This window comes from Drosophila elegans, unplaced genomic scaffold (assembly GCF_018152505.1).
Source record: "Drosophila elegans isolate 14027-0461.03 unplaced genomic scaffold, ASM1815250v1 contig_814, whole genome shotgun sequence".
Lineage (NCBI taxonomy): Eukaryota > Metazoa > Arthropoda > Insecta > Diptera > Drosophilidae > Drosophila > Drosophila elegans.
The window spans coordinates 6577258-6592931 of NW_024546167.1; the positions used below are offsets into that span (position 1 = coordinate 6577258).

Consider the following 15674-nt stretch of genomic DNA (forward strand, 5'->3'; position numbering starts at 1 on the left):
CTCAGAGCACTGGATTCGTATAATGGCCTCCAACCGTTTACCTAATTGAGCTAAACTGCTTTTAAATTTAAAATACATCCAGAGCTCGAGTCGTATTTGACATTTAAAAGAATAATTTTGTTTTTGTAATTGACTAATTTATAATATATTAAGAACAAGAAATACTATTTTATTGCCAGTGCAGACTTAAAAAAATTCAGATAATCAGTTCCCTTGTCCGCCGGAAGCAGTACAAATGTGTGACTTCACAGCTTCACAGAAACTGAAGGCATTTGATGGCATTTAAAGTCGCAACTCTTGAAAATAGTTCAGTTGTTTAGGTCCTACTGGGTAAACGTTCGTTATTGTGGATAAAATGCGAAAAATTATTTTAATGTGTATAATCGGCATGGCCCTATATAGAACCACTGTCGCAGGTTCAGTCGTGAGTTAAATGTTTCTTTTATAAAGTGCATGACATTCATGCATCTTTTTTTTCAAGGGTGAGCCCATTTCGGAATTTACTCTGCACTTGGAGCTAATAACTGAGATTCTGGAAAAAAGGTTCAGCCTATTTGCTGAAACTTTGCACGAGAGATTGACGAGCTTTGAAAACCGGCTGACACAATTGGAATGCTCAAAGAAATGTTCAGCTCCAAATGGAGGCTCCCCGTCTTTAGATAATGGATCCCGTGAAAGCGAAACAGGATATGAAGGCATGGAGTCGGAAGAAATTGAAAAAGAGGAAGTTTCAAAGAATGTACAGATTCCAAATGGAGAAGACACGATCCAATCTCGATTAGATGATATTGAAAATGACCTTATAAAACAGAAAGTAAACCAGGATAGAAATAAATCAACAGATGAAGCCGAAGACGAAGCGACTTCTTATATTGATTCCCTGATTGAAATATATAAAAAAATGTTAGATAAGGAAAAAGAAGCAGAACCCGGTACAAACTAAAAGTACTGGAAGATCTAGTAAACAGCTCGTGACTATTGACACTTCTTTGCTGGCTGAGCAATATATAACTTGGATGAAACTTCAAAACAAAATAAAAGAGGAACTGATTACTGATGAAGCAAGCACCACTGACAGCACCACTACTAATACTACTGATGATGCTGGAAAATAATTATGGAAGAATATACTACATATATAAATATTTAAAAGGCGATCGAAAAAAAACAATTGACTTCAACATACAACCACAAAAAGACTTTAGATAAAAACTACAAAAAAAAAAAAAAATTACAAATTACAAAATAATCGACATTTAAAGACAAAACTAAAATAAGTATATGAACAATTGAATAAGATCCTGAAAATTAATTAATTAATACAAATTAATACAAATGAAAATTGAATTTTAAAGTTACTCGAATATATATAACAAAATAAGGAGCTATCAACGCGACAGAAAAGTTGTTACTTAACATTTTATAAAATCTGTTTAAAACGCAATACACAAGAAATGTATATTGTTTAACTATAATACCTATTTGACAATAAATTTCATATATTTTTTTTAAAAAGGGTGTTTTTTAAATGATGTGACCTACCTGGCGCAGGAACATATAGTCCGGCTGGTACTTGGCCGGCATGAACATGATCAGTATGCGATCGAAGAACTGCAGACCCTTGAGCGAGGACACGCCCATATAAAGAAAGACGCCGAACAGGACCGGCATGGGAATGTTGCCGAGCAGCGGGGTCAGGAGCACAGAGCCGCCGATGGTCAGGAAGATCAGGATGTGTGTCACCCGCTGCTCGCGCACTCCCAGGAACTGTGGCTTCTCGCCAGGGGCCGAGCACTCCGATTCCAATTTCAGCGAGTTCACGTGGTTGATGCTCAGCACGGTGGCCGCGACGAACCTGGGATGGGATTATATATGCTATTAGGTTAGGATATTTACAAACATTTTATATCTTTTTTTCTCATAAAGGATGTGTAAAAAAAGCCGTAATTGAAATTAAGAAATACAACGGAGAACAAAGCAGTAAAGTTAAAATTGGAAGTCCCAAAATGCAAACCAAATATATACAAAATAAAATAAGTGGGAGATTCAAAACTAGGAAAATAAGTTTGGAACCCAAAATCTGGAAAACAAAATGTAAGGCAATTGAAAATAAGGAACAAATTTAAGAGATACAATATTAGGAAATATTTGCGCTTTTCCCCTTAAAATTAAAAAAAAAACGTTTTCGATTCCTTAAAACTGTCTTTTAACATTCTGTCACACTTTTTTTTTAGTTTTTAACAACATTAAACTGAAAATATTGATTGTTAGATAAAACTAGCTAAAAACTCACCAAGGCAGACCCATAATGCTGCAAATGGCAATCAGAATGGAGAGGATGAACAGGTCCAGATGGTAGCCACAGCCCTTCTTCAGTTTGTTCTCCTTGCGATTCACGATGACAGCGGTGATCTGTTGATCCATGAAGATCAGAATAGTGCCAAGCAGGGCGGGGAATACGGCGATGATTGGCGACCACCAGGGGTTCCTTTCGGAGAACGGCGGGATGAGCCAGCCTCTGGTGCTCAGCGTGGGCTTCAGCTCATTGGGCACCTCCAGCTTCGGGGTGGGAACTCCCAGGGAATAATCGAAGAAACTCATGGCGAATATCGCGATCAGCACGGAAAAGTCACTGATGTACTGCCGAACGATGGAGGGGAAGAAGAGGGCGTTCTTGAACTCCTTCAGCAGGGTGGAGATGATGAAGGTGCCAGCGCAGAGTACCACCGACATTAGGAAAACGTTCTCGGTGGGCGGTTTGCCACAATCTACGCCAACCAAAGTGCCATTGTAGGACTAAAAAAGTACGATTTATTTATTAAATTCAATGCGATTATAATTATGTAAAAATAATAGTGAGAAGGTTAGGCGCCACACACATTTTTGACTTTTAATTATATAATTTAACCCAACTGTCTTTACCTCACAATAATCCCAATTGTATTTGGCATAATCGATCACACTGGCATTGCTCCCGATTGGTGGTGTACAGATACAGTCGTATATCCCCTGATTGACAGGAAAATTCTTGCCGATGACCATCACATTCTCGATGGCCTTGTAGATAAAGATGAACGCGATCAGGGTGGCGAAATTCTCCTCGGTGAAGCGGGTGATGTAGCAAACGAGGGCACTGGCATCAATCGCGGTCAGGACGATGCAAATGCCGGCGACCCACATGCCGATCCAGAACCGGAAGGTCATATATTCCCAGCCCATCTTCAGACAGAACTCGTAGATAATTGACTCGAAGACCAGGACTGGACCGGTGGACCCGAGAATTGTCAGCGGCTGACCCGAAAAGAAGCCATAGCCCATGCCACAAACGAACCCGGACACCAGAGACTCCATCGCAGCCATGTGCTTGCCAGTGGCCTCGGCCAGCAGACCTCCGAAGGTGATGATCGGGGAGAGGCAGGCGAAGTACAGGAAGATCCAGGAGGCGACGCACTGCATGGACAGTGCGTCCTTGTAGTCGCTAATGTACCACGGTGCCTTCCTCTTGATGTCGTTGATGAGTCCTCCAAAGAGTCGACCCGTTCGGGAGAGCCCGTTCTCCTCCCGCAGGCGTGCCTCCTCCTCCTCCTCGTCCACCTCTTCCTTGGGCAACTCCGGCGGACGTTTACGCACCTCCTGCGAGGGAATGGCCGCCGGTGGCTCAATCCGAATGGTGGGATCCCACTCGCCGGGCGGCAATACGGTGACCGCGTCCAGGAACTCGTCCACCCCGGACAACAAATGGTCCCGCTTGCGTGCTCGGTAGGCCACCTCGTGGAAGATCTCGTCGGACATCAGCGTGGCCATCGCCCGGCCGATCTCGTGGAAGTTGCTCTGACTGCCAGGCGGACCAAGCAGGATAAATACAAATCTGTATGGTATTGGATTTTATAAATATCAGTTATTATTTTCGTAATTACTTATCATTAAAGATAATAATACTAACGAAATCAGATTTTAACAGGTAAAATAAACTTTTTAAAAATGTTTGTCTGTGAAATTTAGCATCTATATAAAAACCTTAATAAAGACTTCTCACTTATTAATCAACATTTGAAATAATAAAACTTTATCAAGAGCTATAAACTGATTAAAATACATCGCTTCTATTAGTTATATAAATTGATTTAACAAACAACTTCCTTTTAAGTAAGGAAACTAACCTTTTTTAGTTACCCAAATTAAAACCTTTATATTTTGTATACAATTTCAATTTATAAAGTTAGATATATAGTTTCTAAAGGAACTAAAACAAAATACTTTTCAATCAATAATAATAATAATATTTAAGCTTGTTCAATAGATTTAAAAAAACATTATATACATATTATTTTAACTCAAGTGATTAAAAGCATGAGATAGCACAATTTAAAACATTTAAATTTTGTATAGAATGTAAATTTAATTTATAAAATATTACTTTCTAAAGGAAAATAATTTTCAACCAAGAAAAAATTGATAGCCCAGACCGGTGTATTTTAAGAACATTTTTGAAGAAAATTGTAAGCCTTTAGTAAGTCTAAAAGTCCCTAAAAAGGAGTGCTTGAGATTAGAGTTAAGCCTACCTTGTGGGCACGGGCACCTCGGTGAGATCGCCCAGGACGACCGCCTGGCTCAACCGGATGAAGCAGGACAGGGTTCGCTCCAGGAAGTCCACCTCACCGACCAGGATGTTGCTGGCCTCCGCTCCCGGCGGAATCTTCCGCATGAAATGGGTGTTGCCCTTGTGCTGCTGCTCACTCAACTCGGTTCCACTTCCCGGGCGGGCCATCGATTGGTTACTCGGACTCTTGACCATGTCCTCTGTGATCGATGGCAGGTTTTGTGCGGGCCGCGAGTGTTTAGAATTGGATTTTTTCTCTGCATTAGTCGCGGATTTTCATTCGGGTAACGGGGTGCAGGTTTTTTTTGTGTCGGTTTTTTTTTTTTTTTTTATATATTTTATTGGATTACGTGCGTTGGTAGGTATTACAAGAATAATAATAACAACAACAACATGTAGGTCAACACGTTACAACGGAACAACATAAAAAACATACGAAAAAAGAAGTGCAAGAAAGATATATTGTATTAAAATCGGATTCGGCTAAGAGTGCTGGAATAGATTTCAAATAGAGTTCAGATACATATAATGAAGCATGCAAAAGGTATGGGAAAGTAGTTAGTTCTGAAAGTTTTTCAGGTGATAAGCGTGCAGATGTGTGTATGGATTGTTTTGTTCTACTTTTTCTCTGCAGAATCATTTCCTGCTTTTCCAATTCCGCTCGATACATAACCTTCATGCAAATTTCGTAACCTTCGTATAATCCTTTTTTTCAACCAATTTTTTATTTACAAAACGGCGAACTACAAAAATTTATTCTTTCAGGACCATTTAAACAATTAACAGACACGCAAAATCAAACGGTAAACGATAACGAAAACGGTCAATTCTTGACTTGGTTTTTAATAATAGTTTCTTGAAGTGGTAGTCTTTACCGAGCGCTCTGTTGCTAGTTTTTCCACTGGGCACCGTTAGAAAACGCCCCATTCCGCCGGCAGCGGTGCTTAGGGATTGATTTCCATTGGATCCGGGCGGTCCCGGTTCGCTGGCCGTTAGGGAAATTGGCGTTGTGGCCCCCAATAAATTGCCAGAGTGCTCTTCAACTGCAAAATGTTTGGGTGTTTTTGGTTTTTAAGGTTATCATTAGGTCGAGTGTATTCTGCACGATATCTAAGTATCTTGACCTGGTCTGGTTTCTCTATTACTGAACTCGCATAATTAAATAAACCTTATTATTTTCCTGGAAATTATCATTAAAAAGTTTCTCAAAGAAGTAATAGTTTTATTAAGGTCCTATTAAGAGATCCTGTTCTGAGTGATTTTTAAGCGATAAACCAAATAGTAAATGGTAAATATCAATTTCAGTCTTTATATAAAGGGTGTCTAAAGTTTCAGAAGGTAGAAGAACTCATGTGATTAGACAGGGTTTAATTTATTTGATAGAGAAAACTCAAAAATCATAATTAGAAAGGGGCTTTAAAGAAGTGGGACTTAGAATCGATTGAGTACTTAAAAAGTGAAGACGAGCTTGAGAGAATAAGAGAAGGATGGATTTTTATATTCTTTGTAAATTGGTTAAGTATATAGTTTAACTGTTAAATAGTGTATAAAGACAGCACAATAAGTTGGGATATATCATCATAGAAGGGGACTAACGAGCTCTTTATAAGGTTGTAGTTTGTAGTAGAGTAAATAGATTAATAAGTTCATGGAGTAGAGGAAATAGAAGTTTCAATCGCAAGAGAAATTCATTGAAAAACACAGCGTGCTCTTGAAAGGTACAGCAAAGTACAGTAAAAACCATTGATGGACTATTACTTGGCATTATTTGTCGTCCTTGATTTTGAGCCTGATTATGGGCCTGATGTTGGGGCGATGCCCCGGCATGGAACCAGGTGGTGACCCCGATGGCCCCCAGGTGCGTTGAGTTGTCAGCTTTTTGGGTGAACGAATAACGCGAGTTTATTTTTTTTATTCTTTAGCGGCTACCCCAAGTTTACTACCTTATGAATGTGAGTGATTAATGAGTGATCAGGACTGCTGGGTGGCAGCGGTGCTCTTCAGAAGGGTATTCTTATTTACGGAAGTGATTCAATAAGGATGTACATTTTCAGAGAGTTTTACAGTTTTCAGAGTTGAAGTTTAGGATTTTTTTAATAAATACGGTTGGGAATTCAAAATCTTACTGAACTGGGTTCTCTTTAAGGGATAATATTTCCCCATCCCCCATTTATTTCAACTTTAAGTAGCGTTTGGTTTTCATTGGCTTGTTTCTGGGTGCTTTTTGTTAGGTGCAAAGCAACTGAAAATTGTTCACGACTTTGGCTTTCAGCGTTACAGAGTTTGCTTAAGAGAGTTCTAAGGCTATACCTGTGGGAACAGCGAGATAGCAACCACGCTGATCCTTACTCGACACACAGAGCGGTGCCTGGTAATTTCCAGTCGGGTCCAGGCCAGCCGCTGAGCCATGCAGTGAGTGCAGTGGAGTGCTCTTGCCCAGGTCTGAGTTATTAGTATTAGTTCGGAGCAGATGAGAGTTTTAGACACTTGACAGTATGATCCTAAATGAACTGAGCTGAGTGATGGATGGCATCAAACTCGCCGATGGAATCATCACATCGTACGAAGGAGATGATCTGGGAAGAACCTTAGGATGGTCGTGATAGCCCCTATACTCACTTTTCGATGACGAGTGATTGCGCATATCGGCCAGCGATCGAATAATCGGCAGTCGCGTCTTTTTGGCATACTCGTGCTGATGGCGATGGCGTCGCAGGAGGGCGTCCTTGACCTTGTCCTTGACCCCCGGTGGCAGGGCTCCCGCGCTGACCATGTGATCGCAGACCAGATCGGCCATCACCTCCAGATTGTGGGCCTCCATGTCCAGCATTACACTGCCGTTGACCAGCAGGCGGCGCAGCTCGAAAAGCGAGTGTAGCGAGAGGGTGGCCACGTGGGGCTTCGACCACCGATTGCCACCCTCCTCCACATCCTCCTCGAATTTGATCCATCGCGCCGTCTCCTTCCACTCGATCTCGTCGCCCTCCTTCACCAACATCCCCATTTCGGAGAACAGGGGATGCGATACATGTGTGCCGTCGTCCACATCTTCGCCCAGTATGAACTGAACTCGCTGGGCCGGGGGAGTCACTATAATTTGAACAGTATAGTATGAGAAAAATATGGTCTTTCAAACGATAGACAAATTTGTTAACAATAAAAACAATAAACATACAAATTTCAGAGTTGAAGTTAGGGATTACCTATAGCTACAATAAATAAAAGCATTTTATATTTTTGTAATTATCATTAGGCAAACAAAAAAGTAAAGGCGGCTACAAAGACTATTAATTAAAAACCAAAACTTCCAATTATTTTATTATTAAATAATTTTTGATTTAATTTGAGTTATTTTAAAATATAACATTTTTTTTAAATTTTTCATTTGACTATATTCCTTTTTTGATTTTAATATCCAAACATTTAATTTAAATTTAAACCATATTAATTAATTACTAATTACTAATGTCACAAATGGACATAAATTAAAATCATTCCTTTATTTAAATTTATTCATAATTCAACAAATGTTTTTTAAGTTTACTAACAAATTTCTGCTCAATTTCCGTAAAGCATTTTCCTACTGTGCAAACCTTCATTAGCTTAATCAACATTTATGAGTTGGCAGCAACATCTTCCTGACATTGCCGCCCCTTCATAACATTCATAGTATCCTTGGACTCTGGTGAGTGCGTGCTAAAGTTAATTGGCGTAATAATTTGGCCCTGATCTGAGCTGGGAGTTTGCCACTGACCATTGCCCACCATGTGTCCTGTTTAGTCCTATTTAAGTTTGTCTGTTTTTTTTGTGGGGATTGCGTGATGTTTGTTTATACTACTGAGGACGTTTAGTGGATGTTTGTTTTGTTTTTTTTTTTCAAAAATAAAGTGAAAATTAAGTTAATCTCAGCTTTGGTTGGGCTTTTTAATGAATACAAATTTTAAAAGCCCATATTAATTGGGGTTTGAAAAAAAGGTATTTTACTTTAAGATTAAAAGTATTGTACTTTACGGTCTTTCCTGAAAAACGTATATTATGTGTAAATATTGAACAGGGATTAAACTAAAGATATTTTATCATCCAATCCTAAGTAAAAATTATAATAAATTGATCAAATGGCAAAACAGTGCATTACTGTAATGTTGTTGGATAGGTCGGGTTTTGTATGGAAAGTAGCTTGGATGGCGGGGTTGCGATAGGTTGGGCAAGTTTACATATGTAAGCGTTATGGTAATGACAGAGTTAAGCGGATGAATAACGATATAAATGGCTATTATGGAGTTAAAGCGAGTTTACGTTAGTTTATGATAGGTTGTATTATTATATGTGGTTAGTTTGCGGTAAAAAAACTCTTAAGCCTAGTAAATCTAAGGCCAAAATTGACTACATTCCTATACAAAAGGCTCTATTTTTGTCTTAAACCAATTGCATTATCCTAATTCAATGTCATCCATTAGCCTGCTGTTTTCGATTACAATCAAAACTTCTTGTTGACGGCAAACTGTAATCCAATCATCTGTCATTTTCATTATCCGTCTGATGAGTGGGATATCTCAAGAAGAGGGATGTAATTTGTGAAAATTTCTCCCGCTTTAGATTTCTGTAATTTACCACAATTCTCGGTCTGACCGAAACTGATTGGCCATATTAACTGGCATTTCATTTCATCTTGACCCCCCACAGATATCGCAATAATATCTGCAGAAGGAATAAAGCAGGAAACCTGGACGCACCTGGTCGCTCCACTTCCTGTTGCTTCTCGCTGATGTTGTCCTTGCCCGCACCACCGCCCACACTTCCGGATCCGCCGATGGAGCCACCTCCGCCCGTGGCCCCCGTGCCACCCCCTCCGGGGCCACTGTGGTGGTGCTTGCGGCGCCTCTGCGAGTGGCGTCGTCCTCCTGGTACATGGACGCCCACATAAACGGTGTGGGCCCGATGTCCTGCAGGAAAAATGCGGGTAAAAGTCAGATGGTGGCAGTTGGGGTGGGAGAGGTTGGGGAGCCGGGGAAAAGTCCAAATTGAGTGCGACATTGTTTATTATTTGCAATCGAGTTACATAATTCTATTAGCTTAGAACGCTCTGTTTTAGTTTTCTTTTATTTTTTACTATGGCTGCCATGGGTCGTGTTCGTAAAATCTGTAGATTCCATGCGGCTTGTTCTCCTATATGCCAATCAATTAAAATGTTATTTTGTTGACTGCTTCGTTTTATTATTGCTTTAAATACCGATTTTATGTTGTCATTACTTTAAATTTATACACGCTTTAAAAGTGGTTTTAAAAGTTCTTTACCTTTTCTTAAAGGTTCATTTTTGTACCTTTCCTTAATCGTAATTTATTAAAACAAATAAGGTAAAATTCAAATTATTTCACTGACAACCTAATGAAAATTATTAATAACAAAGAGAGCACTGCACTTTTTGCGTTACAAAAAATGCTTTCGTTTGAGATTTCTATCTATCTATATACTTAAATGTGATTTTAAACATTCTGGTAATCAAAATTTATAGCTTTTCCCTTTCGGTCTTCATTATTTTAAAACCTATTTTTGTTGTATATAATCAGCTGCTTATAGTTCAATTTAAATTGAGTTCATTGTGGCGATAAGCCTCATATATAACCCTTGCCTGCCATCAGTTTGCTTTTGTTTCTTTTCTATACAAGGCCACAAACAATTACGTATACGCAATGTTGAATCATCTACAAATCTAAATCAAACCCAATCTTAGATTCCGTTTTAATCAAATTCCCGGCTTTGTTTGTTGCCGTCTTAGTGACTACAAACAAATTTATGTTAATTACTATTTCCCTGAATTTGATGCCCGCTTTTGAGCAATTTACCAGTTACAATTTTAAAAGCCTTTGTTCAACTTGCGCTCAGTCAGTTGACTAATTGTGATATCATCTGCTATTTACTTGCCTCAGTAGTTTTTCATAAATTTAAATTAATTATACAGAGAAGATCTTCTAGCTGATTTTTTTTCACTTTTCGCTAAGTCACGCGATTAGGTCTTACAAACGTTAAACTAGTGGGCGTTGTGTTCGACGACAGCAAAAAACCTTTTTAAATGCACTTTACATTTTACAGTAGGTACTTTAAAATATACACGTAAATGTTATTTTCAATGTATTAAAAATACGTTAATTAAGCATGAGAATGGTATATTCAGTGAAGAAGCATATGAAAGACCGAAACCGGAAGAGATGTAAAATGATGCTTACGTAGTATTTGAATTATTTTTCTGAATGCATAGATTAATTAAATTGTAGAACAGTCATAATTTAAATTTCCAGTTATATCTAGTTTTTCTACTCTAAATCTGATTTCCATATAGAATTTGGTGTCCATCTTGGCATTAGTTTTGGTTGCGTGCTAAAAGTTGTCAACTTGCAATTAACACGACGCAAATTTCTTGTTTGTCCATCAACTTGTCACTTGGCTGGTTTTACAAGTCAGCTATTGATTTGGTATACGCGTGGACCCAATATTTTTCATTCAGGTTTTACTTATTAGTATTCAGTGAGCAATTAAAAAAAATAGTTTTAAAAGAAGAAATGAAGCTTAGCTCACCCTCGAAATCGTTCTCTGTAAATTGTTGCGTAAAATCCTCGCCGCCAGTGCGTGGATCCTTCGGCGCCTCATCATCGCCGCTGGAGGAGTTCATGGTCCAAGGTCTGCAATAAGATACAAAAAGCGAAACTGTAAATGTTTTTTCAAGATAATTAATTAGTGAAAGGGGTCAAGTAACACCCAATATTTTCTCCTACAAAATTGTATTGAATAACCCTTTGTAATGATGCCTTTTAGCAATACTTATCTTAAGTTTCCTATCGCTAATTGAGACCTCTGTTACGATTACCTCACCTAAATCAGCCTTAGTTGCACTGGCAAGCCTGCAAAATATTAACTCGGACCTGAGCTGCATTTGCAAATGCGTTGTCAATCGCCTAATTGAAATGCGCTTTTGGTATATAAACAGAAACAGAAACACCAACACAAACCGCTCATTTAAGTGAGCAATACGTACAAAAATCGACATAAATTAACGCAAAAAATGTGTGCTTTCGGTGGGGACGATAGTATACTCTTTTAAATAATTTAAACAAATATAATTAAAATATTAATTTTTTTAGAATCAAAAATATAAAACGTTTAGAGTATAAGTGACAAGATATGATTACAAGTAAAATTAAATTATGGTGGATTCACTTGCAAAAAAAAACAAATGATAACTCCTAATGTTTACACCATTAATTTAATATATTTTCTTGTATTGGTTTAACTGTGTAAAGTAGCTTAAATCCCTTTAACGAGTGTTAACGCAACAAAATGGTAATGATTTCAAACCGAGTGTCATTATCAAAGTTGCAGTGACTTTTAGTTAAATCATTCATAGAAAAATTATCACCAAGGCCCCGAGAATTTTTTGTTGCACTTCCCAGTTGCTAAATTATTCGACTGGGGATGGGTTTTCATTTCATGCAAATTTTAATTTTTATTGGCTTAAACAGTGAGTTGATTTCACTTTTAATGTATTTTCCGTTGCACTCCATTGCATCGTTTTTATAAATACACGTGCTTCAGTTTCTTAAGTGCCATATAAATAAGGTAACATTGCCAACTTTTATTATAATTGCTTTGTAATGGAATTGCACATAAATTTGTGCGACGTGCAAGATAACAAAGGGAAAATCTTAAAACCATAAAGTTTGAATGCTGATAAATTAACATTATTAATTTTTGTTTATTAGGAATTGATTTATAAACCCTCATTTATAAATGTATAAACTCTACATTTACAATTCACATTTTGGAAGCACAGAATATTATAAACCACAGGTTGTAAATTTGGGAATGCGGTGCAAATAAAATTAAAGATTTATAGACTTTGTTAGTTGTGGTTTATTTTAACGTTGTAAAATTACAGGGACAAGCCTAACAATTTTTGAAAATGAAATATGGATAAAACTATTTATAAAACGCTCAGAATGAATTGATATTACCTAAAATATATATTTTAAATATGTGTCATCCATCAAAACAAAGACATTTCTTTGTTGTTTACAAAAACCGGGTAATTTTAGTTATTTCCAAGATCAGGCAGTATTATGGAGGAAAAATTTGCATTGCATAAAGTTTATGTCTATATAGTCTATCATCTCATGTCTCTGTCGCTTAGGGTTGCCTTATTAGCCAGTGAAATGTATAATCTATATGGTGCTTGAATATATAGACAAGACAAGACTGACAGTCGGAAAGACGGACGCTCCAGGCTGTCTGCCAATCGCCGGTCTAAACTGGGTCTAGCCAGGGTTTACTAAATATAGTACTTCCCTCTACCGTCCCGTCTTCATGCATTTTGATTGCTTTATCAGCCCCTAAGTCACAACAACAAACATTTACTTGTGGTCCGATATTAACTTAATAGCCGATGTTGTATATTGTGTCAACAGGACAACCAACATTGCTAGACAATTTGCAGTTGGCTTTGTTTAATTAGACGGTCGTTCGGTGTTAAAGCAAAGAAACGAAGTGGGTTGGTTCCAGAGCCGAAAAAATTCTCTAAAAGTCGAATCTTATCTGGTTGATATAGCTGTTTGTTTTTTTCTTAACCAATTTAATGTTGAAGTACTAACGAAAGGGTAGATTTTTTTAGCAGAAGCTGTTTGTATTAAACTTAATAACTTAAATTAAATTAAAACTTAAATTATTTAAGTACTGATTTAATTTATTTCTAGGTTTAACTTCTTCTAAACCGAGATAATTTTTTAATCACAACTTTGCATTAAAATAAATTCAATATCTAAAAACTTAAACTTTGTTTGGCTTATTTATTCATATTTGTATGAGGAGTCTAAATATTCCTAATTGACTTCAAGATTTTTGTTTGATTTTGAATAATTAAATTAATTTCTAGATTTTAATAAATTTCTAGATTTTAAATAAATTTGTTTAACATTTTAAAAATATATGCTTAAACTGGTTAGGGTATTGCAGCTTTTAATCTTTCCCTCCTTTTTTCCGGTTGCCCTTGTGCATGGATGATAAACCCACAACAATAACAGTTTTCAGAGCTGAATCGAAACGCATGTGATAAGCCTTGCTTAAAAGTGCGACATAAGTTTTGAGCCCTGCAATCTTTTGAGCTGATTTTTCCGTGACACTTTCCAGTAATCTCATTGATGATGAATCACTCACTGGCTACTTACAATTCTATGTACTCATTATTTTGGGCCATCACCTTATCGCCGAGAATAGCGATCGAAAAACTGGAGCTTTTTTTTTCCTGTTTGTTCACTATTTTCGCACTCGCACCTCGCGATTATCAACCGAAAAGCGAAATGTGCGATAGCCCCCGAATATTGGGACACAATAAAAAGCGAACGAGGTGGTGTTCCGTTTTATTATTTGATTTTAATCTGCTCGGATCTCGGATTCGTTAGAGTCTTTTATTAGTTCGATATTTTCAAACGCAGCCCGACGACTCGACTGCGAGTCCCGGCGATTGCAGACTAACTAACTTTGCCGATCTTTAAACTGAAGCAGCTGCGCTCGCTTAACCCTCTGCTGCCGATTCTGCCGGCGTCGCTGTCGACAAAATCAAAAAAAAAACAAAAAACAAAAACACTGAGAGAGATAGAGAGGCAGTGGTTGAGCAGGTGGGAGAACCTTACAAAATGTGTTTTTAAATGCCAATTTTGCCTACTTTACTTTACCGATAGTCTAGCCATTGGGCTTTCTTATCGACGAGGTCCGTTATCAAGGGAGTAGGCAAAAGCAAAAAAATAATTGTTTACTCAACCGAAAGTGCATTTTAATGGTCCGTTACAAGATCCGGCGATAGTATTTATATTCACAAATCCGGTTAGAACCGCTGGCCACCAAAGCCATATATTAGATCGCGGTGTTTTGGCAGGCGTTTCACCGGCAATAACTGAACTCAACAAGTGTTTTCTTTGCTGTTTGGTAAATATTTCTGAATTTTTTTGTGGAGGTGCCCAGCTTTTGTTTTGTCACCTAATGAATATCCACAAAAATTTTTTAACGACTCTCCATGTGTGCGTGAGCTATGGTATGTATAATTTATTATGTGTATAATTATTTTCTGTTTGGTTTTCGCTTTCCTCGATGACGAAAATGAGCAACAACAAAAATATATGATATTTGATGGAGTCCTTGAAAAAAAAAACGAATGTGGGTCATTGGGTGTCAAACAAAACAACAAATTTTTCATTGTAAGCAAATAGTAGGAAGTAATTCCACAACGATTTTTTTGAAATGCAGTCGGGCCACTTTTAAACACATTTTAATAATGTATTAAGGTAGGAAAATATTTTTTATTTTTAAACTCAGCTTGGCGTACTTTGTATATTTTTAACCATAATTATAGTATTGGAATAGTATTAAAATATTGACTTTGTTCGAAAGCTTTTAATGAACTTATAATATTTTAAAATGTTACTATTAATTAATTAATTTTTTATAAACTTGCAATGCTTAGCAGAAAATATATTTCTATCTTACTTACAGAAATTGAAATAAAATAATTTAGGCATTTTTATTAAAAGTTTTTGAAGGAGTTTGTTAAAAAAATGTTTGTTTTGCCTTGAAACACAAACACAACACACCTCCCTGTTTAACTTCTCAAAAATTCAGAATTAGGTATTCAAATTTATACAGTGACTGATCAAACTAAACTGTTTTTGACAAAGCACGAAATCAAAACAAATCCCCCAAAATACTGAGAAAATAACCAAATGATATTAAGACGTCTTGCGTGCCAGTAAAACTAGAAATTATTTTAATTCAATTTGCATTGACTTGTTGTGGATTCGGCGCTGTTGTTGTTGTTGTTGACATGTTTGTTGGTAGTGGAATGGAAATGTGGTAACAACATCAACTGCGACTGCAAGGCGAATCGTACCGGTTAGAACCGGTAGGAAGCAATCGGTTCAGGTTCAGGTTTCTCCGACTGCCAAGGCAGAATGAGATGGGGCGATACTGGGAGAGAGATGTCTCAGATAAAGGGGATTTTTTTAATATTATTTTTGCTTAAATTTGATATAATCT

At 37.3% G+C, this 15674-nt stretch overlaps 2 protein-coding genes across 15 annotated transcripts in view; one reads left to right on the forward strand and one right to left on the reverse strand.

The window, feature by feature from the left end:
• Nucleotides 1–15674, reverse strand: part of LOC108138139 (sodium bicarbonate cotransporter 3) — a 28225-nt gene that overhangs the window by 3647 nt on the left and 8904 nt on the right. For 2 of the 14 annotated variants that reach the window (XM_017260188.2, XM_017260197.2), the window contains exons 2-9: nt 11175–11278; nt 9334–9543; nt 7220–7690; nt 5476–5643; nt 4563–4800; nt 2923–3868; nt 2294–2796; nt 1543–1855 (exon numbers count right to left, since the gene is read on the reverse strand). In XM_017260188.2, coding sequence (XP_017115677.2) covers nt 1543–1855; nt 2294–2796; nt 2923–3868; nt 4563–4800; nt 5476–5643; nt 7220–7690; nt 9334–9543; nt 11175–11268 — 2943 coding nt within the window. In that variant the 5' untranslated portion in view covers nt 11269–11278. Of the gene's footprint in view, nt 1–1542; nt 1856–2293; nt 2797–2922; nt 3869–4562; nt 4858–5475; nt 5644–6358; nt 6476–6910; nt 7043–7219; nt 7691–9333; nt 9544–11174; nt 11279–13813; nt 14128–15674 lie in introns of those variants that run through there. The other 12 variants (XM_017260189.2, XM_017260186.2, XM_017260204.2 and 9 more) reach the window with 12 other exon arrangements.
• LOC108138142 lies at nt 237–1515 on the forward strand. The gene is made up of 2 exons (XM_017260206.2): nt 237–424; nt 482–1515. Exons 1-2 carry the CDS (start codon nt 356–358, stop codon nt 941–943), a joined length of 531 nt encoding a protein of 176 aa, XP_017115695.1. The 5' UTR covers nt 237–355; the 3' UTR covers nt 944–1515.

What these genes read in the sequence shown, in the direction of transcription:
- LOC108138142 (XM_017260206.2), top strand. Translation starts at nt 356, where the DNA reads ATGCGAAAAATTATTTTAATGTGTATAATCGGCATGGCCCTATATAGA. An exon ending in CCACTGTCGCAGGTTCAGTC is followed by an intron (nt 425 to 481) that starts GTGAGTTAAATG and finishes TTTTTTTTCAAG; the next exon opens with GGTGAGCCCATTTCGGAATT.